Source organism: Anolis carolinensis, chromosome 1, assembly GCF_035594765.1.
Source record: "Anolis carolinensis isolate JA03-04 chromosome 1, rAnoCar3.1.pri, whole genome shotgun sequence".
In the NCBI taxonomy this organism is placed as follows: Eukaryota; Metazoa; Chordata; class Lepidosauria; order Squamata; family Dactyloidae; genus Anolis; species Anolis carolinensis.
In genome coordinates, this window is record NC_085841.1 from 354,903,511 (window position 1) to 354,929,172 (window position 25,662).

The window sequence follows — 25,662 nt, forward strand, 5'->3', positions numbered from 1 at the left end:
CATTTGTCAAACATACAGGGGGTCCGTCCTTCATGTTTTCCATCACCAGCTGTAGCTATTCCTGTCTACAGAAAGTTCACACGGTGAGCCATCTGTTGGCTCAATTCGAGGGAACATAACAACTTGGTCCAATCTTCTGGCTTGCCAGATGAAATGAGAACATGCCAACCGCCCCTCCCATTAACTTCCTGCCCTCTTTCTTCTTCATGCAGTTTGTAGATTAGACTCTCAGCCTGCAGGGAGGGCTCCTTTCACCTCTAAAGTTCTGCAAAACGTCAAACTGATTAGGTTCTTTTTTGTTATGTGCCTTCAAATTTATTTTCATTTTATGGCAACCCTAAGGGAACCTCTCACTGGGTTTTTCTGTAAGGTCTGTTCAGACGGTTTGCCTTTGCCTTCCTCTAAAGCTGAGAGACAGTAACTTGCCCAAGGTCACTGGGTTGGTTTCTATGGCTGAGTGGGAATCCAAACCCCAGTGACCAGAGTCAATGCCCACCATGCAAACCAGTTACTGGCTCCTTTAGGTTCTTTATTAAGAATTAGCTTATATACCTGGTGTTGCCTAGTATGCATTTTCTTTGTGGCTCTTTCCTTCCTTCCTCCATTTCCCTTTTACACTTCCTCCCTCTCTTATTTCTCTCCTTCCTTCCTTCCTTCCTTGCTTACGTACCCCTTCCCTCTCTTTTTTCTTTCCTTTCTCTTCCCTCCTTTCCTTCGTCCCTTGTGTGCCAAGTTTGGTTCAGATCAAGCAAACCAACATACATACATACATACATACATACACACACACACACACACACACACACACACACACACACACACACACATTACCTGTGCAAGCCCAAGTCTTCAAACTGCCAACAATGCAAGGACCCATACGATAATAACTTTAACCCTCTCAAAGACAGGCATAGAGGATTTTTTTCAAAATAAAAATCTCATTAGCAGCAATTTTGGTATGTCATCTTCTCTCTAGCTTCCTTTGTAATAAACTTGCCACAGGGATCAACGTAACTTAGAACCAACGTGAAGGCACATTTCCATTGCAGGAAGTGAATCCACATCTATTCCTCTCATTGAACATTGTGGTGAAACATGCATTACTAGGTATCTGGTTCTTCTCTTTAAAAGACATACAATTCTACATATCCCCCTAAGTAAATGACCAAAAACGCATGTTCTTTGGAGGGCTTCATTGAACTAGTTTGCAAACAAGAACACAATGAAGCTTATAATACAAACTAACTGCTTTTGCCATTTTTTTTGCCCAATTGATCTTTATTATTATTTAGATTTATAGCCTCAACAGTTTGCTCCCTTGCAAAGAAAAATATCAATGTTGTTACATTTACACATTTCCAACAGAGATGAGAATTTCAATTCCATTCATTTGAATCAGAATTTATCCAGATTCTCAACCTCTAATATGAGAGGAAGAAAAAAATGACACATTCGCCCAATCCTAGGATACAAGTGTGCATGAAGACACAAACACTTTTTGTAGGCTCTATATCTATTACATGCCTTCCTTAAAATAGCATAGATTTTCTTTAATAAACCAGAAGTTATATGTAAAAAGGGAGCTGAATTCTCAAACCAGAAGCATGGAGTTTCTGTATCCTTCTGCTATTACGTCTTATGCAAATTATTTCAGCATGCAGAATATATTACACAAATTACAAGACAATACGAACATTTTGCTCAATCTGCATAATTTAATACCAGTTTCAGCTTCTCTCAACACAGAAATTGAGAATGTCTGGTTGCAGGAACTCTCTCCCTGTTTCCCTTTCCTTTTTGAAAAGTGGAGTATATGCATAGTCTCAACTGTGACCCTTCAAAACCATGGGAATGTCAATATTATTACACAAAAGGCAGTTCAATACACCAGCCAGCTGAGCAAGAGAGTTTGAAGTAAGATTTAAATAGACTGGTTTCAGTATACAAATGCTAATGCAGTTACAGGTTCACACTGGTTTGTGGGATTAGACAAGGGCAACATATGAAGATGATGAACACCACCTCCTTGTTTCATCCCACATGCAAAGGAAAATCTACAGAGGCATAAAAGACATATTTCACAGAACAACCCCTTCCCTCACCACCCATACTTCCAATTAAATTCTCCTTTATGAAAACAAACACTGAGAATTCTACCTGGAAAATACTATGCAAGCCAAATATTGTTTCAGCCACATATCATGGCGTAATTCATCAAAAACTACACTCAGCTCTTCCACAGTGCTCTCCCTCCCTCCTGGGAACTGCAGCAACAGCTGAACCACTCCTTGTTCTTAATCAAACCATAATATACACAAGGGCAGGAAAGCTCAAACATTTAGATCAACACCACTGCAGTCTGCACTTGCACCAAACAGCAAATGAAAGCCACCATCACGCAATGCTAAGGACAGTGTGATCCAGGATGCATCCATGCTGCAAAATTAATGGTTTGATACCACTTTAACTACCATGGCTCAGTGCTATAGAATTGTGGGTGTTGTAGTTTTACAAGGTCTTTAGTCTTTCCAGCCAAATAGTGCAGGTGCCTCTTAAAACTACAACTCAATGGAGAACTACCAAGCAACAGGTTGATCATGTTTTACTTAGATCTTACAAATGTCACTTTTTGTTTTAGTGAAGTCTGTTTGGGTCATAAGCTGCTCTAGATTCCAAACTTTTGTTTATTAAATCGTTTCTCTTTAAAAAGTCGGCCTCAAGTGTCTTTGGCCCCCAAATTATGAGGAAATATGTGTGGGTTTTCTCTCTGGAAAGACAAGAGCCTCCAGTTCCTTGGAATGTATAGTATAGCCCAGGGGTAGGGAATTGCAGCTGATTCAGGGGATCTGGGAGATAACTTTCTATCCCAGGGACTGCAAAATAACAATGAAACAATACTGGAAGTGACAAATAGATACCTGTTTATTAACAGGTTTTTTATGTTGAAGGGGATTTCAACCCATTTTAAAAGTGGGAGCCTCTAAAAAGAGAATCTGGGGCACTCTGACCATCCCTCACAGAGCTTTTTGAGCTGTTTATTTAGCCATATGTCCTACCAAATTAACTGAAACTTATTCCAAGTACCAAATATACTAATGTATAAATCTAGAGTATGTTTTGAGGCTAAAAGTATGGGTTTTGAGATGACCCTTGGAGTCAGGGGTCATTCTGTGGAGAGGGGAAACACCAATGATGACTCAGGGAGCCAGACATCGCTGGCTTCTGCCACCATTGCCCTGCCAAGGCATCCTAAAATGCCACAAGCGATGCCATGGCAGAGAGAGTATTGGGTCAATGTTACTTTTAGGTTCTCCCAGGGCAGATTAAGTTCTTGCTATCTGCCGTCCTACTGAGGATGGTTCCTTTTTTTAAAAAAAAGTTACAATAAAGTACTCACCATGACCCATGGATAGGTCAACCCAGGTTTTTGGGGTTGATTAACTAAAATTTCTGCACTTATACATGAGTATATAGGCTATATGTCCACAGATGTAGATATTTGTACTTATTAAGAATCCATGCTGTTCCGTACTGTTATGCAACCCATAACTGAGAAGCAAAGGTACAACTACAGTGTGGGTGGGCGTGTGGAGGAGTAGAAGGGATTTGTATCAAGAAGCTGAAGTTAAATATGGGATGCTGCTGTTTAGAAGGGAAAGAGGGTCTGCCAAATTGGACTTGGATTTGCTATCAAAGATATAATTTGCTTACACTAAGAGCACTTTTCAAACATTTCAGGGAGGTAGGAATGTCAGTCTGTTGCAGGAAAAACAACCAAGCACATTGAGGCACCTTAGAGACCAATAATTTTTATCCTGGATATGCTTTTGGATATACATGGTTTGGTTCCAGGTTACCTACAGGATTGCTGTCTCCCATATAAACCACTCCTTAAGATACTGAGGGCCTCTGCAGGACACGGAATCCACCCAGGTCAAACGTGACCCAGAGAAACCATATGATGAAGGCAACAAAGACAAGCAGCCACCATCACCATAAAGGAGAGAAAAGCCATGGGAAGTAAGAGGCAGAAGGAGATGACAGGTATGGGATGATGAAAGTGTAGCAGGCAAGGGAAGGAAAATGTGGAGAAGTAGCAACATGGAACGCGTGTTCAGGAAATGAAGGGCTAGTAAATGGAAGAGTGGAAGGCAGACATACTTCTATTGTGACATGGAATGGGCTAAAAGGGTTGAGGGAGCAATAAGTGTGTGAGAGAGGAAAAGGAAGGCTCTCTCATTGAGGACAGCCAGCAGGTCTCCAGGCAATGAACAAAATATTTCTGACAGACTTGGGCAGCTGCTGGCAATCCAAGTAGAGTAGACATTATTAAGCTATCTGGTCAAATAGTCTGACCTTATATCAGAACTTAGAAAGGTTAGTTTTTTGACTGCAAGTCACAAACCCCCAGATACTATGGTTGCTGACCATGGTGGTTGGAGTATTTTAAAAACTGCTGTCCCCCAGAAAATAACTTTCCTAAGCTCTTGCCTGATGTAAGGCTTGTGAAGGTCCCCTCAGTCTATCTAATGCGAAGCCCAAGCCTGTTCATAGAACAGAGTTTCACCTATGTCAGAAAGCAGTTGTACGCATCCTCTGGTAGAAGAATGCAACCAGTGGGATAAAAAGGAATTGAAATGTAAGATATAAAACACTGATCATGATTTTCTCTGTGGTCACTAACAAACAGTAGATGGGTGGTCGTACACATATTCTAGTATGGATGAGTTGATGAACTCATTTAATGTGATAAAAATTGAGTTGGCTGAAAAAAGTTAAATTCAAATACGTATTTTCTTAATGAAATATTTAATTAGTATCCTTGCACATGTTTTTTTTAACTTAGATTTCTGGTATCTGTTTTCAACTTAGTCTGAAAAAGAAGCATGTGCAGTATTATTTTTAAAATTGCATAAGATACTGCATACAGATCTACCACATCGCAGCAGAATAAGCCTTGGAAATTACATGCAGATATAATGTGAGACAACCTTGCACACCATTTTGATCCCTTACAGTTCCACACTCCAACAAGCCCATAGTACAAAACTAACACAACCAATATTTGACAAATTTTCCTACTAGAATATAGCTATAACATCACACAGATAAATAGTTTCAGCCTGTCCTTAGTTTTGAGGTCTTTGTGTACTTTAAAGTACTGCCCCTTCTATGTGCTCTCCCAAATTCTAAGGAAAGCTATTTGCAAGAGCTTTACAAAAACAATATCAAAAAACTTTCTTGTCAGATTCATGGCACAAGTTCCCGCATGCAATTCACTCAAAACAATGCAGAAGTGTAATGCTCAGTTGGGGTCAGAGAGAAGTCAACATCATTCTTCCATTAAAAACAGTATCTATTTTAAAAAAAAGATTAGCATGGGAAGAGGGAGGGGTCAGTGCTCAGCAACACAGTATGTGAGCTGCATTCCATAAATCTCCAGGTAAAATTCCTGCCATGTACCAACAGAACATAACAGGTGGCAGAGGGGAGAACAAACTGTCTTCCAAAATCATAAGATAACTTCTGCCAGAGACAGTACTAGGCTAGAAAACCCTTTGGTATAACTGCATAGAAGACAGACTAATGTGTCCGTATGTGAAGAATATTCTAGGCAAAACCTGTATGAAACAAGGGACTACACTATACATGCGGTGTAACAAATCACTGTTGTATTAGATGCGTAATTCCGCATGCTGGAAATATCCTCTTTCTGCCTCTGGAAACACACAACCAGCATGTTTCTAAGGCAGGCTACTGTGATTAAAGTGCTCCCACTGAAGACCCTGGAGGCAGATTGGAAGAGAGCTGAACAGGTTCTCAGAAAGGAAGGTTATCCAAATTACCTCTGCTAAATAATTTTCTGTATAGTACTTCTCAACAGTAAGAGCAGAGCAACAGTTCAGCTGGGAAAGGACTGAAGCTCAAAAGAGAGACAAGGCTTACTGACGCTGGCAAAGACAAATTTCAGGATCAAACATAACAATTCACAGCAGCAACCATGACCCATTCCTCGCACATGTGCAGCTGCAGGCAAGAGATAGAACCCTCCTAAAACCCACTCCCTCTCCAAGTATAGGTAACACAAACATATTATAAATTAGTCAATTGGATTTATATGGAAATGTTTCTGTCATAACATGCAATGACCTGAAGTGTAATACAGTAGAGTCTCACTTATCCAACACTCGCTTATCCAACATTCTGGATTATCCAACCCATTTTTGTAGTCAATGTTTTCAATATATCGTGATATTTTGGTGCTAAATTTGTAAATACAGTAATTACTGCATATCATTACTGCGTATTGAACTACATTTTCTGTCAAATTTGTTGTCTAACATGATGTTTTGGTGCTTAATTTGTAAAATCATAGCCTAATTTGGTGTTTAATAGGCGTCTCCTTAATATCTCCTAATTATCCAACATATTCGCTTATCCAACGTTCTGCCGGCCCATTTATGTTGGATAAGTGAGACTCCACTGTAATACGAATCCAATGGAGGGGGAAAAGTCATAGAAACCTGACATCAAGCAAGAGCTTGGGGAAATTATTTTGTGGGGGACAACAGCTCTTAAAATCCCCCAACCACCATGGCTACGGACCACAGTATCTGTGGGATTCAGGCCTTACAATCCAAAAAGCAAACTTTTACAAGCTGTAATATAAAGTCAGACTATTTGATCACCTAGTTTGGTACTATTCACTCCAGCCGGAAGAAGCTATCCAAATCCCTCAAATATTTTGCCAATTGCTTGCTAGTTGATTCTTTCATATGAAGTAGTTGGGGCAGAATCTGGATTTCCTGCATGCATTGCACTGAGCTTTGGTTCCTTCCTTAAAAGATATGCTTCCATCAATCACAATGTCAGAAGAAGAATGAGTGCATCCCCCATATTCACATGAGTGACAGGGAGGGCATAGTCCTCCATGAAACATCCTGCCAATTACATCATCATGATCTTGCTTGCAAGAGAGACAGTGCCACCTAATGACTGAGTAAAAGGCAGGCAAACAACTGAACTAGAATTCAACAGAAGGAAACCCACTCTAATAGACCGGATTATCAATGCCTGCAAAATGAGTTATCCACTCTAGTTCCTGCCACTGCTTATGCAACAGGCCCACTTAGATTGCTAAGCCAGATGGCCTCTCACACATAACTACTTTTTCCTGGGGATGGATGTCAAGGTAACTGCAAGGGGAAAACGGAAGCATTTGATCAAATAATTAAAGAGGCTAACACTGGTCCACAATATCCTTTTTACACGTTTCTCTGATCCACACAAGCACATTCCAAAAAATCAGACACACAATATCCAGTCAATTTGAAAACCATCTTCAGTTATGATGTAAAATGACTATGAAATGATGAACAATTTTCTCATCAAAAGATCCTTCGGCAATATAGCTCCTTACAGCTTAAATTTCCTCAGCAGAGGAAGGCTTTGTGTCTATACCCCCAAATGCCCCTGTCAAAAATATCATGAAGCAGAAGGTGCTATCTAATTTGCAAATGTCATTTACATCATATGTCTGCCACAGAATCAAATTTACAAACCTGGAAAAATGTCAAGCTTACATCATTTAAGCTACAAACCTTTAGGGATGAAAACAGGTAAGACAGAGAAAAGCTGAATATATAAAATACAAAAAAAAACCAACAAAGTTGGAGAGGATAAGATCCAAACATGAGCTTCTACACACAAGAAAGGTCTTCCTCACACAAAAAGGCTGTTTTATGAGAACAGTCTAAGAATAATCTTCCCCAAAACAGCAGCCTCCTGATGTGTTGGACTACAAACCTCATTTAACATCCTGGCTGTAGTGACAGGCTACGTAGCCCCAACACAGCTAAAATTTATCTAAAAAACCAAAGAGATTTTAATAATCAGTTTCCAATTTGAAACCTTATTAATGCACACTAGCTTAAGATAAAAAATCTATTTGTTATTATTTCCCAGAGTTTTATGCATTTATTAAAATTATGCCTGTTTATTCATTTCATGAATATTTTCATCTAGTTATTATTAATTCTTTTTCATTTTTTCCTTAGCTACTCTGTATGGCTTAGAAGGACTATCTTGAAATCTTAACTTTAGTGATGGGGGAAAATAATAAACGTGTTGACTTTGTATACTCTGACAGACTATGCCCACCCCTTTCCAAAAATGAAATCACATCTCACACCATATCACATAGCTCCCACCGTTGCATTAGCTTATAACGAAAATTGTCATTCAGTACATTATGAGTAAGAAGAAATCCTAGCCACTTGGAGAAAGAGTCAGACAGAAACCAGGTGGTCACTGTTTGTTTTCTGCTGAAAAAGGTGGCCTCCCATTGGAGCTACAGAAAGCTCCCTTGCCATGAAGTGCTCCAGTATTAGTAAGCCTGAAAACAGTCATGATGGGAATGAGTGAATGGAGTAAGAGAGCCTAATTCCTTAAAGCCACCAGATCTTGACTGATCTTGGAAACTGAGACAGATCAACCCTGTTTAGTACTTGGATGAGAGGCCACCGATATATACCAGGTGCTCTGGCTATATTTTAGAGGAACAAATTAGCAAATTCCTCTACGAATACTTTTTGACTGAGAAGGAAAGAAACAACAAATGGAGGTGTTGTCGAAGGTTTTCACGGCCGGAATCACTGGGTTGCTGTACACGGCCATACAGCCTGGAAAACTGACAGCAACCCAAAAAATTGAGACATTTTCCCCCCTACAGAGAACTGCCATCTGTTTCAGTAGCACAGCCTTTCAGAAGCACAACCAGCAGCAGAAATAGGGGCATGGGGGCGCAGCGATTCACAGAGCCACATGATACTGACCCCCCCTTTATATCCAAAGCCCTCTTATAGGCCAATTTTTATTTATCGTGTCAGTAGCGATCTGAGGGTACAGTTGTAATGTATTTGAAAACACAAAGTTAAAAACTTGACATTATACTAAATGTCCTTTCACCAGTAGCTGGCCACTTGGAGTGCTTCTGGTGTTGCTGTAAGAAGGCCTTCCATTGTGCATGTGGCAGAGCTCAGACTGCATTGTAATAGGTGGTCTGTGGTTTGCTCTTCTCCACACTCCCATGTTGTCGACTCCACTTTGTAGCCCCATTTCTTAAGGTTGGCTCTGCATCTCGTTGTGTCAGAGCGCAGTCTGTTAAGCGTCTTCCAAGTTGCCCAGTCTTCTGTGTGGCCAGGAAGGGGTCTCTCAAAGAGGGAAATGTACTGTGTCATCAAAGCACTTACTTTCCCAAGAGAAATCAGATTAGCCCCTACACTGATGTCTTTTAGAAAAGCCTTGAAAACCTTTTTTCAAGCCACCTTCGACTGAGGTGAACAGTTGATTGAGTTTCTGCCTGTCCCTACAGCCTAGTCTTCTGCACTTTTTCACAGACGTTTGCGATTAGTTCTCCTAATACACTGCACAATTATAATTATTCCTCTCCTCCAAGACCATGGATCAAAGTGCCATGATATCACCTCTTTTCAATGGCCATGTTTTTTACTTTGTGAAGCTGTGTTGTAGAATTGATATTTTAATTTGCTGTGATTGTGATGTACTTTATATTGTGTATTTTATACCGCTGTATTTTATTGTATGTTGTTGAGCTTGGCCCCATGTGAGCCGCCTCGAGTCCCCTCGGGGAGATGGGGCGGGATATAAAAACAAAGTTGTTATTATTATTGACACAATGATATAGTCTGACACAGCAAACAAGATAGATATGCTGGATTTCGTATCACAAGGCGTTTAGGACTGTGTGATGTATTTTTGGATGATGTGCGCAGATCCCAGTAGGGTGGCCTTTTGCTGTTGGCAGATCGTAATTTTGTCAATGTCTATTGTTTATTATTATTATTATTTTATTGTATGACACAGCAAACAAGACAGATATGCTGGATTTCATAGCACAAAATCACAAGTCGAACACTTCCCAAGACTGTGTGATGTATTTTCAGATGGGAACTGTGGAGCTCACATGCTAGATGAAGCCATTCAGAGTACCTGTGTCTCCCTTGGAACCTCTCAGGAACCCAGTGATACCCCCCAAACTACTGTTCATTTTTTAAAATGACACCCAAAATGAAATTTTCAGCTGTAAATATTATTCCAAAGGTATAATGTATCATTCTAACAATCCCGAAACAACACAAAATCACTGCCCAAGAACTGACTCTTTGTTCAAAAAAAATAGAAGTAGCACATCCCACCAAATGTCAGGAAAAGCCAAAAAATGACCTTCCTACCCTCTAAGTACATTCAAATTTACTTTTACTCAGTATCATCACCTTCATTTTGTCCGTTACTGTTCATAGCATCATTTATATTAAAGGAATCACATTATTTTTCCATAATTGTTCTGTATTCCCAATAATTTTACAGATCAGCATTACCTAAATCACAGGAATGGGAAACAAACGGCCCTTCCAAAGCTATGTTAATGCATCATCAATAACACAAACTAAAACTGTTATAGGCTGTAGTCCAAGGTCTGAAGGGCCAACCATTCCCTATCCCTCATATATTGTTAGCATTCTTTCTATTGTGCAAAACTCCTGTAAGGCCATTATTCAAATTTGTAAGAAGATGTGTTTGCTGGGTTATTCTGAGACCTTATCTCTTTAGCCTTTGAAATCCAGTTTCTTTTTTGGCAGTAACAACATGAAAAAGAAAAAGAAATATTCCCAAGAAATGCCAGGAAAAGAGATATACAAGAATTGGACAGCATGATCACGAAGTTCAAGTGGAAAAGAGGTACAAAAATTAAAAACAGACTACCAACTCAGCAGAAGCAATGAGTATAGAATTTCATCAGAAGGAGGCAAACCTCAAAGGCCTGCTCTGGCTATGTTCAACATCAAACTAAATGTATTTTTGCAATTCAGAGACTTTCACTGTAGTTACAAGTTATTAATAACTCATTCACCCTTAAACAAACAGAGAGACAGACAGAGAAATTATTTTTGGCATACACAGCCTCATTCACAAGTAGAGCTGCTCACTACTTAAAACAGTTGAACTGGCCAATGTTCTCCTCCTGAGAAATAATCACTTGTGGTCTCTCATTTAGAGGGAATGAAGCATACCACCCAATCCCACCCTGTTTCCTAACTGCCAGCCCCTGCAACACAAAGCATTATATTCAAGTATGAATTAAACTTGAGAATTAACTTTACTGTTTACATTTCTTCAACTCAAACTGGTTTCCTAGTGCTTTCTTATAGATATAAATACACGCACACAGACACAAAAGTTCTTCTACATAAAGTAGCACAACAAGTTCTGAGCACTAGAGTTAAGAGCTCAAGCGTTCTTCAGAAATGAAAGGATACGTGGGGTGCCTTCTGTCCTACACACCAAGTAGAGGCAGGCTGCTATGACATGGGTCATTTTCCTCCCACGGGTTAAGTGCTTGCTCACCGCCATCTTGAAGAAGTTGAAGGCGGTATCAAGGCAATGCTGATTGAGCTGAAGTTGGTTTCCCAAATGATGGATCTGCCGTTTTCCTTTTTAAAAAAGAAAAGAAAATACATATCACTTGCAAAGTGCACTTACATAATACACTGAAGTCTGCATTGATGCTCTACACAAAATTAAAGACAGAGGCTTCGATTCTATTGTGTTAAAACACACACATAAAACAGAGTAGTGCAAATGGTTTGACACTTACTCAACTCACAAAATGAGGCATCCAGGAAATCACTGTGCAAACATAAGCCACTGTATCTAAATTAGGACTGCCATTTGAAAAATGATACATTACACTTGTGTTCAATTGTCTATCAGCTGGGAATTGTGACCCTCCAGATGTTTTTGGATTGCAGCTCTCAGGAGCCTCTCTACTGCCTCGTCTGACTGGGGCCGTTGGGAGCTGCAATCGATAAACATTCGAAAAGCCATCTTGTGCTTTAAAATAAGTCCGCTTCCAAGAGAAGCAAAGTTTAAAAGACACTAAAGATTTAAACAGTAGCAATTTTTTCATCTGAGCAATCATACAGATTGACTATTCTGAAGACATGAACAATATCCCATTCCCCAATGTATGGATGCATGCTCCAAAATGTCAAATACAACATCAACTCAGGAGCAAACTGCAGGTTTTTCACAATCCACTAAAAACCTGGTAAAGCACTTTCTTACACGCATAAACACACACACACACACACACACATACACACATATAGGGCCTCTAACCACATGAGAAAAAACCATAACTGAAGGAATCCAGCTGTAGGAAGACATGTGCTCTTTGCACTAGCCAGTCCTGAGGAAGCACTTCCTTCCTGTGCTTCTGTTTGGAGGGAAGAGGGCTGGCAGATCACAAAAATTAGGCTGTGGCTTCAAGAAGATGGCTGCACCTCCTTGCTTTGTTTGAAGCCCTTTAGATGACTCAGTAGAGGATACAGTACAGCTGTTGATGCAGTTGTGGAAAGTGCAGCACAGGCCCACCATGCCAATAAATATTTTTGCCGCAGGAAACTGTGAAGAGCACACAAAACCAAACATGGGGAAAGTGCTTACAGAAGAACAGGATGAGACAAGTATGGTATTCATTGACAAGCCAATAAGTAGCCCATAGATAAAGCATGTATGAAAGATGTTTATGCCATGTGTTGATACAGAAGATAGCCAGTAACCTAAAGTTTCACAGGGACCCTTGAATGCATTAACATTTCCATGTGGGAAGAGAAATTTGTCATGTGGCTTATTTCAGTTTTATCATGATGACAACACCAGGCTTGCAATGCAAAAGAAAAATGCTGAGGTCATTACATGCATCACTTGGTGCTTCTTGTACAACCAAAGCATCATTTTAACACAGTAGTAAGGAAGTGCTGTCCAATAAAAAGAAATAATCAATTGCTGTGGCTAATAAATACAGGCAGTCCCCAAGTTACGAACAAGATAGGTTCTGTAGGTTTGAATTTCTACTAAGCTGAATGTGTATGTAAGTCAGAACAGATACATTTTAAAGAGTAGCTTTGGATAACATAGGGAAGAGTGAACAACCCTGTAGTGTTTGTTTCACTGCCTGTGCCCCTGTTCAAAAGATTTAACCTCACTTTCTGTCTCTGTAATAATTGCATTTTGAAAAATTTGGCTTATTGTGGAAACAAGGATCGATGGAGACACCTTTTCCCATGATAACTCTTTCAAGAGTGAATTTCCCTTCCTATGGTTGGATTTCTCTCACTTCCTGTTGTCTCACCCCTGTTCTTAACTATGAGTCATTTAACCTTGGACTGCCTGTGCTATGATTAAAAAACCCTTTTAATCCATTTTACTCAAGCTCCCAGAATCTACTAAGTGCTGGTCATTATGGTTGAGGATCTAGAAGAAATCGTTCTCCCTCTGCTATGTATTATATTCTATTTGAACTGTTTTGGACTTCAGTTCCCAGAATTCCTGGAAATTGTGGACAAGCTAGCTAGAGCTTCTGGGCGTTGGAGGCCAAAACATCTAGAGGGCTCCAAGTTGTCAGTCCTGTCTTAGACAGATGCTTCAAATATCATAAAACTGAGGAAAACCTCAACCCCACTTAGGAATTAACATGCAACTTGCATGCAAGTAACATTCATGTATATATCTTTGCCTAGATGTAATGGGAGGTTGCAATGAACTTCCCAGAAAAGGCACTCTAGGTACACACCATAAGGATACATACTTGATACCTGTGCTACACTCTATATGCGGGATGCATTGGGTTTCCGATACAGCAATATCTTCCCTGAACCAATTTTGTAATGCTTAATAAAATCTTCATTTTCTTAGATTTGGAGAAATGAGAAATACTGTAATTTAGCACTCAAGATAATGAAATGTCATTATCTTCTGTCTGGGACTACATGTAAAGTGGTGTGATTTTCCTGTATTTGGGGAAGTTTAGATTGTGAGCTTGTACTGAGAGCCCAATTAGGGAAGAATGAGAGCATATATGTCTCCAGGATCTTTTTTAAAAATCCTAGCCTGCTACATATTGAAATACAAAGACTAATAACTGTTGTCCACTGGTGAAAAAGCCAGTGATTCAGCTCCCATGCTGTGGAATTTCATTTCAAGCTTCCTCCCTACTAACTCTCCACCAAGACTTGAAGATCGTTTTTATTAGGCCAGTCCTTTTGCAAATGATAGGTTGTTCAGGAAGAAGCTAAAAAAAAAACTTTCTCCATCTCTATGCTTTTAATTTAATTTCATTTGAATACAGTCATGTCACCGTATTCACAAATTCAACTAGCCATGCTTGAAAATATATTTTTAATTCCAAAAAAACAAAGCTTGATTTTGCTATTTTTATAAAGAGCATTTTATTATGCTACTACACATGTATATAATGGAGCTTGTGCATCCATAGATTTATTATATTTTGACTGTGTTTTAACATTATGGTATTTCTGCTTTATACCTGTCTATTTTTGTAAGTTAATTTTCCTATGTGCTACTTCGAGTCTCCACATTGAGAGAAAGACAAAGTACAAATCATTTTTCATTAAGATTGAAGGATATCAACTAATCAGTGGTTTAAATAATGGGTTAAATAATATCTGAGACATCAGAGTCCTGCTGCATCAGTCAAGGTTTTCCCATAAGCTGTGCTGGTTGATGACAAAACTAGTTGGCACCAGGTTGCAGAAGCATTCTATACAGTACTAAGAATATCTTTCCTGAAATACTAGCCCTTATGTAAACAAAATGGCACTCATCATGCAAAAAGGGCATACCAAGGGTCACAGTGTAGTCCTAATGTTTTTGTAAGCACAAAAAAGTGTTCAAAAAAAATAGTAAAGGGAGGTAATATCAAACAGCACAATGAGAATGAATCAATTCAGTAAGCAGTGAATGTGATGCAACTGTTAAGGAGAAAGGTGGGACATCTGAGTGAAGGAAAGGATGTCTTTCCTGTGTCCCTCCTATTTAAAAGCAGTTGGGACCATTGGAATATGCAGAGGCCTTCAACCCTCACCCAATGAAGCCCTACAAGCCTCACCCTTGACTTCCCATCTAGAGCTTTAAATCACCTAGGCCCCTGTTACATATCTATACTTATTACCCTCTCTAATGCTAAAGGTAAAGGTAAAGGTTTCCCCTGACTTTAAGTCTAGTCGTGTCCGGCTCTGGGGTTTAGTGCTCATCTCCATTTCTAAGCCGAAGAGACGGGGTTATCCGTAGACACCTCCAAGGTCATGTGGCCAACATGACTGCATGGAAAGCCGTTACCTTCCTGCCGGAGCAGTACCTATTGATCTACTCATAATTGCATGTTTTTGAACTGCTAAGTTTACAGAAGCTGGGTCTAACAGCGGGAGCTCTCCCCACTCCCCAGATTTGAACCGCCAGCCTTTTGGTCAGCAAGTTCAACAGTTCAGGAGTTTAAACCGCTGCGCCACCGAGGCTCCCTCTAAAGCTAAGGGCCTACTAGATCCAAAATGCACAAATAACTGCCCTTTGCTTTGCACTCTGTATCTTTAAACAGTCCTCCAATGGAAAGCCTACATTTTCTCAACCCCAAGACCCTATGGAGGCTGCACCAACCCCTATGCTTATTTTACAATAAACAATAGCAGAGGTCCTACATCAGGGCTGCATAGCATAAATCTCCATCAGGAGTGTTACGCATTAATTATGTTGAATGGCAACATTGCTAATCTAAAGAAAGACACTAAATGTACAAACAAGTTTGAATCTACATTGGGGTTATGTTACTGAACTCGCAAAGCAAATTGAGTCTCATGAATATGGGGAGAATGCATTCCATAGGGAATCATTAATGATTAGGGGAATGAGTTCCAATGGAGCTGAAGAATATTTACATTAAAATATATGTTCCTAGAAAGCTCTAGGAAGCACAATTTAAAAGTAAGATGTATTGCAGGATCCCCTGACACAGCTTTTCAAAATTAAAAATTAGTAAGCCTTTAACTAAAACAGGACTTTGGAAGAATCTGAACAAAAACAGAGTTTTTTCCTTGACAGGGATAAAACTTGCAGACTCCCAATTTTTTCTTACCATTTCTTTTTTGTTTTGATATTTTTTATTTTCAATTTACATGTTCATTAAAAAAAAAACAGTGAAATAAATCTATATACATGTATATATGCATGAACCAGTACAATACTTCCTAACATCTATACAATATTCGTAATTGGTTATACTCTCCCCTCCTCCCACCTCACCCAATTTAGTGATGTCCCGTCCCTTGGGTTGGAGACATCCATGTATAATTCCATTCTTCCTTCCTATTACATTGTTTTTCTATTCTTCTTTCTGGCCTGATTTTTATTATTTATAAATTTCCTACACCAAGGTTAAATTATAGCACATTCTATAATAATTGATTTTTTTTACAAAGTTTAGAAATGGTTCTCAATCCTTGATATTTTGTGTTTTTTTTTCTTTGTTCATCATTGCTAATTTATCAATTTCTGGAATTTGGGAATATTTGGAAATTGTTGGGAGATCTGTCTTCTTTCAGAACGGTGCATATACTGTTCTTGCTGCTATGATCATGTAGTGAAATTTCCTGCAGTGTTACAATTTCTGAAGGCGGCCCCAGAGTGATAATCCCATATTTTGATTTGTCTGATTTGACTTAAGAGAAAATACTGCATTAGAACCAAGCACTATCTGAAACTACTTCCACCAATCTAAGGACAGCTCAATGATGGCTTGCCCTTAATGGCAAGAGCCAAAACCACTTTTTTAAGGCAGCAAAGCTTTGTCAAAAATGGCTTTTAAGATTGGGGGGGGGGGGGAGATTAATTTTTTGTCATGGTTTGCTGACTGGAGTTTTGATCTCAAAACAGAAGAAGAAAGTTTCACAAGTACAATATATCATTTGAATTTTTGATCCTGGTGGAGACATCAAAAACTTCAATACGAAATAATTTTCTTCAACCTATGTTTGATATCATAAGAGGCCTTTTATTTGATCATTCAGAATAAATCAAGACTCCTGCGGCATCCTGGCGTATTATCATGTCAGACCATGTTAATCTTTTCTTGCATACTTTCACTCCATATATGCTCCCAAGTTTTCTGTGAAGAGGACTGACTCTAGCCATAAGTGAAACCAATGTTCACGAGACTCGTGTTTCCTAACTGGCTTCATGCAATACACAATTAGCTCCACCGCACTGTACCTTGCCCTCAACAATTTAATTGTGAATCTTCTTCCCACTCCTTACTTATTTTGGATCATGAAAGAAGCACATAAGCTTCATGCGCACTGTGCGGCTTCTCAAGGAAATCAACTGATTTGCCTATAATTAGCCCACTGCTTTGTTGTATTCTCTACTGGTTAATCTTCCTTTAAACAGCAACCCCATCATGTCTTTTTCTTGCTTTTGTTCCAACACAAAAGATTCCCGAAGCAGGAAATGTTAAGAGAAATGGAACATTCTTCATCAAAAAATGTGTTTAACTGAAAAACAAGGAACATGTACCTCTGAACAAAGGAACCTCTCAATAACCCCGAGCCCATCCAAATGCAGCAACCCCTTTCCAGAGAAATGTCAGTCTCTCAATGTCGGAAAGCACTTGTACCTAAAGATTCAAATATATGTTCCATGCAAAGACGTATAATAAGCCTTCAGTAGCTGTTATTTCTAGGCAAAACAGGTTCAAGAGGTGACAATTTACACTGGAAAAATGAGAGGAGAGAGAGCAGAAAATAATGATCAAACCTTCCTTTTGACTGCAATTTAACCTCCTTTAACCACTTCCCCTCAGTGCAGGGTTTCAAAAACACTGACAGATTAGAGAGTAATGACTCAAAGTTGTTCAGGCTGAAAATGTATTCAAGGCATTGATATGTGAACCCAAACACTCGTCAGGCTTCAACAAATCCACTTGCTATGGAAGTTACGGTGAAGACTCACATCTACTCTGGCAACTGGAAAAGGAAATACACAAGGTTTTTCAACTCTGCTACTAAAATGGTCGTACAAGCTCACAAGGTGTGTCTATATGTCTTCAAGTTGCCTGCCAACTTATGGTAATTCCATTAATTTGATATGATTTTTTTAGGCAGGTAATGCACAGGGGTGGTTTTAACTGTTCCTTTCTCTGAAATACATCACATGGCATTTCTTAGCCATCTCCCATCCAAGTACTAACTAGGAGCTGACCCTAATTACCTTCCAAGATCTGATAGCATTTGGTAACTTTAGAGCATTTAGGCCCTCTCACATCATTTGGAGATATAGAAAAGCACCCCTCCCCACCCCCAACCAGGTAACATTAGTCTCTCTCTGCTGTAATCACAAGGAGTTGGGAAGCTTTTACATCTTTTTGTAAAAACCACTTGCCATGCCATCCTACTTCATTTCCATTTCCAAAAGTAAAATAGAGGTTACTATGACTCTGGAGACTATGGTTTGAATCCCCACTCGGCCATGGAAGCCCACACGTTGATCTTGGGCAAATCTATCAACCTCACAAAAAGGCAATGACAGCAATGCTTCTGAATAAATATTGCCAAGAAAACCCCATGATAGGGTTTCCCTAAGTCATAAAGATCCTGAAGTTACAACACAAAAACAAACCTTTGTTTCCTTTCTTTCCCTTTACTAGAGCACAGAAACTGGCCAAGACTGGGGACTTTTTGGAGAAAGACAAGTGTTCCTATAGATTTAGCTGAATTAAAATCAACTGACCCAAATCCTAAGAATTTTTAACTATAGCGAAAGGAAACAATCATTTAGGATTCACCAACCATGCTTAAAATTAACCACAGTTTAAAATGCAGATAATAGAGCTTCAGATAAAACAGAAACAGACATTTTTGTTTGCCTCCTGGAAAGGTCGAGCATATGCACCTAGAGCAGGGGTTCTTAAACATGGATTCATGGATTCCTTGGCGGTCCATGACCTTGAATTGAAAAAAAAAAATCAACTTATTGTCTTTAGTATCTCTTATCTTTAGCTGAAATCTAGCATTTCCTTCACTTATGAATTTCTCAACGTTTGCCAAAAATTATCATTTGGACAGATGTTGAACTGTATTAGGTTATTGGGTATTGAAATGGTAGTGAAGTTGTAAAACTTTGACTAATCCTAAAACTTAATTTGATGTCAAATGTCATAAAACTATCTGCTGCTACATTCCGAGAAGGGGCTCATGGGTTTCACCTGACTGGCAAAAGGGTTCATGGAACAAAAAAGATGAAGAAACCCTGGCCTAGAAGGAGGTTAGCATATTCTCATAGCCCTAACATTTTACCTCCTAATGGAATGTAACTATCAAAACCTTGAATGTCTTCTTCAGTTATTTTATCTATTCTAATCTACTAGATCAGGGATTTTAGAAACAAACAAGACAGGAGAAATGAGTGGTGAAGCTCATTCCTCCCTTTGCTCACTTTCATATTCAGATTCAGCCTCAATCAAAACAAAGGTCTGAGACTCTTTCAAGTCACTGATCAACACTACATCCCAATGTCCTTAGCTACAAAAGACTAAATACAAATAAATAATAAAAAGGAAGGGGATGAGAAAAAGATGGTAGGAAATGAATCATAGGCTTGACACTGCGCTATTGCTTTGATGAGGTTTCTACTTTAGGCCAGCAGATTAAAAGACACAAGTTCTTTGTAAAATCTTTTTGCACCTCTAATTACATGAGAAAAACTTGCATTTCAGTCAGATGAAAATAAACTTCATTGAAAAACAAATAATGTGCTATATGAGTTAAATCTATGCAAAACTACTCAAAAGTAAAAACTCCTGGATTTAATAGCATTTACTCCCAAGAAATTACACATAATACTGCAGCCTTAAAGCAATTGATATATTTGGAAATAGTTGGAAGCTGCAGAGTGTTCTCTAACTGGAACATAGCAGATTTCTATCCATCACCACCACCCACGTTTGAACAGAGAACATTATTCAGTTTGTTTACACAAACTTTTAGGACTTATGGAAGGTTAAACTCTGACAAGCCAAAGAAATGAGCTTTGTATCATGCTAAATTTTAGATTTCTCACCTGGCATGAATAAAAAGTGGTGCATTATTTTCGTATAACAGAATGATTTCATTGAATTAATTCTCATAGATGCTGCTGAAGGGTGGGGAGGGAAGGAATCATTATTCTGAGAACCCTAAATAAAAGTGCATCAAAAATCTGGTTTCACATTAACTAGAAGAGAAAGAGAACCTATATAAACAATAGCTTACAAAGTATCATCCATTAAATTCATAAAATACTGTGGTGTTATCATGATGGGATCTTAGACAGTATGGTTGCTAACATAAACAAATGTTTGGTTACCACCTATAATTTGTGGACCTACAGGATGAACATGTTTAAAGAAGAAACATATAGTCCTTCTGCTTTATTTTTTAAAAGATCTCTCAAAGAATACAAACAGACAACTCTATTTCATTCCCTCATGATCTTCCCTTAAAATTTTGACAGCATAAACTCGAGAGAGAAATCTTGCATCACACAGCACCAAGTTAAAGCAGAAATTGTGTCTATACATCTGCTGGAATCTATCAATAAACAGAACATTTATCCAAATCCTCACTTGTATAAAATCAAAGCCAGAAGAACACAATACAAAACATCTTATTTCCTTTCAAATGGAAAGGGTTGTGTGCAGCATAGCTGTTATCGTTGTCTTCATTTCTCACACATGTGCACACACAAGTCCAATCAAGAATTTCAAGGAATTACTTATTGTTTTCCTGCAACATGGGAAGGCAATCCTTCGTGTTGGGTCTAACTCCTCCTCTGCACTTCTCAGCCAGTGTTTCCTCACCTCTCAATCATCCTTACCACCCTAAGAGACAGAACCAGTCCCACTCTCTCAGTTCCTTCCTTCCTCAGCTTGAACCAACACGTGACTTTTAGTGTTCTGGTAATCATTGTTTGAAAATCAGTTCTCTTTGTTGGTCAAGAGAGCCTTAACCGTATGAGCCTTGCCACCCAAATGGGTACGGTCAGTCTTAGTAAGATGGATAGTCAATTAATCACTTAGTTCTTCTTTGATTAGGAATCAGTGGTAGCCTATTCAATTTTTGAAGAAAGCTTGGGTTGTGCTGAGGGAAAGGATAAGGCAGCCTTCTCGGGGGAGTGGAATGGGATGCTTTTCATGGCATCATTTCACATAGAAGGACAGGCCACATAAGAGAGTTAATGGATGCCGTTTTGGTCACAGGGGTGAATGGAACTGATGCTCACAGTTCTCTGCCTCTCTTTATTATTAACAAGTGAGAGTTCCTGCATGAATTAAGCAATTGGATTACCTATACAACCAGGCAAGCAAGTGGGATATGGGGGAGGAGAGGGAGAGGAGGCAGAAGTGAGTGTGTTAACTATCTAAGATAGCAGGTGAGTTAAGCATCTTAAAAGGTGCAAAAAAGGTGCAGAAAGGATGCACTTTCTGAAACTTCACCTTCATTGTTGAAGGCTTTCATTGAATTCCTGAGGTCAGTAGAATTGAAATCTTTTACATTTTAAATGTAAAATCATAACATAACATAACTCATAACAATAATAATAATACTTTATTTATATTCCACCCTCTCTCCCTAAGGGGACTCATGTCTTATGAAACCAGTATTAATGTTTCTGTTTTGTTGTTATACTTCTTTAGGTTAAAATGTGTAGCTTTTTAAAAATTAAGGAATTCTGAATTTTGAAAGTATTTTTAGTGGCAATTAATTTAACCTGCAGGGTTTCTATGTCGTAGGTTTACTTGGTGCTTGGGGAGATGAATACTTTTCAAAAAGATGCAGCTGTTCTTCAGTTAGAACCTTTCTTTGCTCCTAACATAAATTCTGTGTTCTATCAATCTCAGGAAATTGTGGTGCCTTCCTTTTGCTCACAGGAGAAACAGTAGCATAGATTATATGTGGGGAAAGCTCTCACGTGCTAATTTTGTGAACTGAAGTATTATTTATTTATTTATTATAGTATTTATACCCTGCCCTTCTCACCCTGAAGGACACTCAGAGAGGCTTCACAGAAAACTTATACGGCAAATATTCAGTAATGGAACGCCCGAGCCTTTGGAAGAACTATAGCGTCTGGCTTTACTCAGGGGCTATCTATACACCTTCTATTAAGATCAAGACCCTTAATATACAGAGGCGCTTTAGGCAAGGTGAAAAGAAATCAAATGAATTTACTGAAAACAAGGTGAATAAAGGATTAACTCCATGCAAGACTATTGTAAGATAGCTTAAAACAATACATTAGAAAAGGAGATTTTGCTGGTTGCAGTCATCTCTCTGGAGTCCTCTGTGTCTGGTGCAAAGCAATGGCTCACAAGCTGGAGCCCAAAGGCTGTCTCAGTCTTCTTTCTTTGTGAAGCCTAAGCAGGTCAAAGGCTTCTGTTGTCTCTGGGACTGGTGGTATAAGAATACTGCTGAATGCAGTGTTTAGTGCTAAGGATGCCTGTTTTGGCAGAGCCAAGACTTCACATATTCAATGCCGATTATACAATCAACAAGGACAGACAACACAGAAGAGGTAAAGGCAGTTTTTCCCATCATATTTCCAGCATCTTGGAGTCTGTGCTCGACTTCGGTCACGGGAGGATGTTATCGCTCCATTTTCCATGCCGAGGAACTTCCACCTGATCGATGGCCTTAAGGGTGCCTTTATAACCTCCCCGCTAAAAGCGGTACCTATTTATCTATTTGCATTTCTATTTTCAACCTGCTAGGGGGGCAGGTCAGCTGGGACTAATGGCAGGTGTCCACCCCCTACCCAGGCTCAAACTGCTGACTTTTCAATCAGCAGGACAGTTCTACAGCACAGCAGTTTAGCCTGCTGTCGTAAGCTCGACCCCTATTTGTTCCTATCTTTTCAAGAGAAGATGAAAGAAAAGAAAATATATCTTCTTCCATCTTGTTTCATTGGTAGGCATTATATATTGCATTGGCATATGTGCACAATTCAATTTAGTCCCAGAGGGAATCCAGGCACATTCAACACGTACTGCTACCCACTTTAGCATGGCAGCATCCTTGCTTGAGATTTGTAGGGCAGCCACTTGGACTTTCCCGTCAACTTGTCAGACACTACAGGACTACAAATTTGCCTCAACAGATGGGTCTTTCAGCAGGCATATACTGCAACAAGTTATAATTAGATTGCTGCCAGGTGGTGAGGTGACAATTTGTGTAGGTCCTAGCCAGGAGCATTGTCTGCCCACACTGCAGGAAAATGGAACATTAGCACTTACAACGTAATCTACCAAATCCTATACAACCAATCTCCTCTCATTCTCTAAGGTTCCACAAGATCATTTTGCATTCCAGACTCATACGACTATGTCTTTGAATTGGTATTTACCATGAAAGTTCCTTTTTCTGCAATCCTTTCCATCCTAACTGGTGGAGTTGATATTTCTTAAACTGATGGCAGTATATTTCTGTTTCTCCAGAGCTTTATCATGTCATCATTGGGAAGGTGAGTATGTCTCTATCTCTTAGGATGGTAAGCATGACTGACAGAGTAAGAAGTCATAGAATCATAGAATAGTAGAGTTGGAAGAGACCTCACGGGCCATCCAGTCCAACTTCCTGCCAAGAAGCAGGAAATCGCATTCAAACCATATGTGAAGCATGAGGGAAAAGTCAAACCAAGAATGAAGTATCCTCTCCTCACAATAGAAAAGGGACCTTCGTAGTAAATATTTTTGCCCCAAATTTCTTTTTCACAGAACCTATCCCTAGAAATCTATGCCCTTCCCTTCCCAAGTTCCATAAATTCTTCCACTCTCAAAATGGGAGCTTTTTGTAGATGCTACCAGCAGCATTATTTCTCAGTCAAGAATTAGAAACTTTGCTCACCCTTCAGCCATAAGCACAAGGGATTCTCAATCTTCCAAATAATGGATGAACACCATGAAACTGTAGAAGATTAGCAACCCTGCCTTTAAAATGTCCTTTGATGTTTACATACCATATCTGAAATTGCTTTTATCAATCCTACGAAACATCTAGACTTGCCATGGTAAATGTGCAAGCATATATGATGCCTGGTGCTCTGACTAACTTTCATCTCTCCCTAACATTTCTAAAGACACAGAAGAGCAGAGGGAAACAAGGAGATATTTAAATGTATTGATTTATATAGTGTACCTTGGTCTACTATTACAGGGCACTTTAGATGTAAACTGTGACAGCTGAATCCTATCGTTCGACCCATCCAGAAGTAAACTCAATTAATTAACTGCTCAGCTGTGAGTCAACACTTATATAAAACCCATTAACTCCACGAGTTGGGAGTCAGAAATGGATTCAGACCCGAGCAATGAAAATTTAGGAAAAATTCACTAAGTACTTGGGGTAGTCTATCACTTTCAGCAAATTTGCAGCTGCTTGACAATAGACATTACTGAGGTTATGTGACACAGAGATATCACACACATATCCATCCATTTAGTGTTCTGGCTGCATTTAAGTCATTTCCAAATTATTGTGACTCTGAAGTGAATCTACCCCAAGAAATTGAAGGAGCTATACAAGTAGATGAATCGTATGCCCAAATACGTTCAGCTCCTTCAATAGTTCTTTTAAAGCATGGACTCCCACCCTGAGCAGATTCACCAGACTACAGAGCCACCAGCTGTCACTGAGGCCAAAGAACTAAAAAAAAACTATATTATTCAAAAACTTATAGGTGAAAACGCAATCTACCAAGCCTATTTCCATCATGCTAGTGAGAAAAAACATGCAAAACATAAAAGCATAAAAACCCCAATGTTTGGTTGATTATCCAATTAAAAATATTTTGATTAATTATTCAAAATTAATCAAGCAGTTGATTTGTTTTAAGTACCACATGCCAAAAGTTGCATATATTAAAGAGGCATCTCTCCTATCATACACTGAAGAGGAACTGCTTCTTCTTAAAGTAGAAATATTGTGATACATGTGCATATCATCAAGAAAATCAAACAAAGCTTATTCAAAAATATGGGCTAGCATCCTGTACAAAAATCCCTTTGTGCTCTCTGGATTCAGTTGTTACCACCTATAAATATAAGCCCCTTGCAATTATGAGAGTCAGCTTTATGATCTCAGTCTCCTTATCTGCAGATCAGCAGAAAACAAGCTCTCCCCTCTCCTCAATGTGACATCCTTTCAAATATTTAAACATGGATATCATGTCCACTCTCAGTCTTCTTTTCTCCAAGCTGAACACACTCAGCTCCCTTAGCTGCTTCTTGTAGGGCTTGGTTTTCAAACCTTTGAACATTTTGTTGCCCTTCTCTGGACATGTTCCAGCCTGTCAATATATTTTTTGAACTGCAACATCCAGACCTGGACACAGTATTTCAGGTGATGTGTCACTAAAGCAGAAGACTGGGATCATGATTTCCCTCAATCTAGACACTATACTCTCACTGATGAAGTCTAGAATCACATTGGCTTTTTGAGCTGCCGCATCACATTCTTGACTCGTGTTCAGCTTGTAGTCTACTAAGACTCCTAGATACCTATCATATGGACTGTTTTCAAGCCAGGTGCTACCCATCCTGTATCTGTACATTTCATTTTTATTGCCAAAGTGAAGTTTCATACATTTATCCCTGCTGAAATCCAAGTTCATTTTAGCCCATCTCTCTAATCTGTTAAGAACATTTTAGATGTCCTCCGGGGTATTAGCTCCCCCTCCAAACTTGGAGTCATCTGTACA

At 39.1% G+C, this 25,662-nt stretch overlaps 1 protein-coding gene across 1 annotated transcript in view; it reads right to left on the bottom strand.

Moving 5' to 3' along the window:
• brf1 (BRF1 RNA polymerase III transcription initiation factor subunit) overlaps positions 1-25,662 on the bottom strand; it is a 267,788-nt gene that overhangs the window by 209,333 nt on the left and 32,793 nt on the right. Inside the window, exon 3 of the mRNA XM_003214279.4 lies at positions 11,340-11,513. Within this exon, the coding sequence (XP_003214327.1) occupies positions 11,340-11,513 (174 nt within the window). The remainder of the gene's footprint in view (positions 1-11,339; positions 11,514-25,662) is intronic.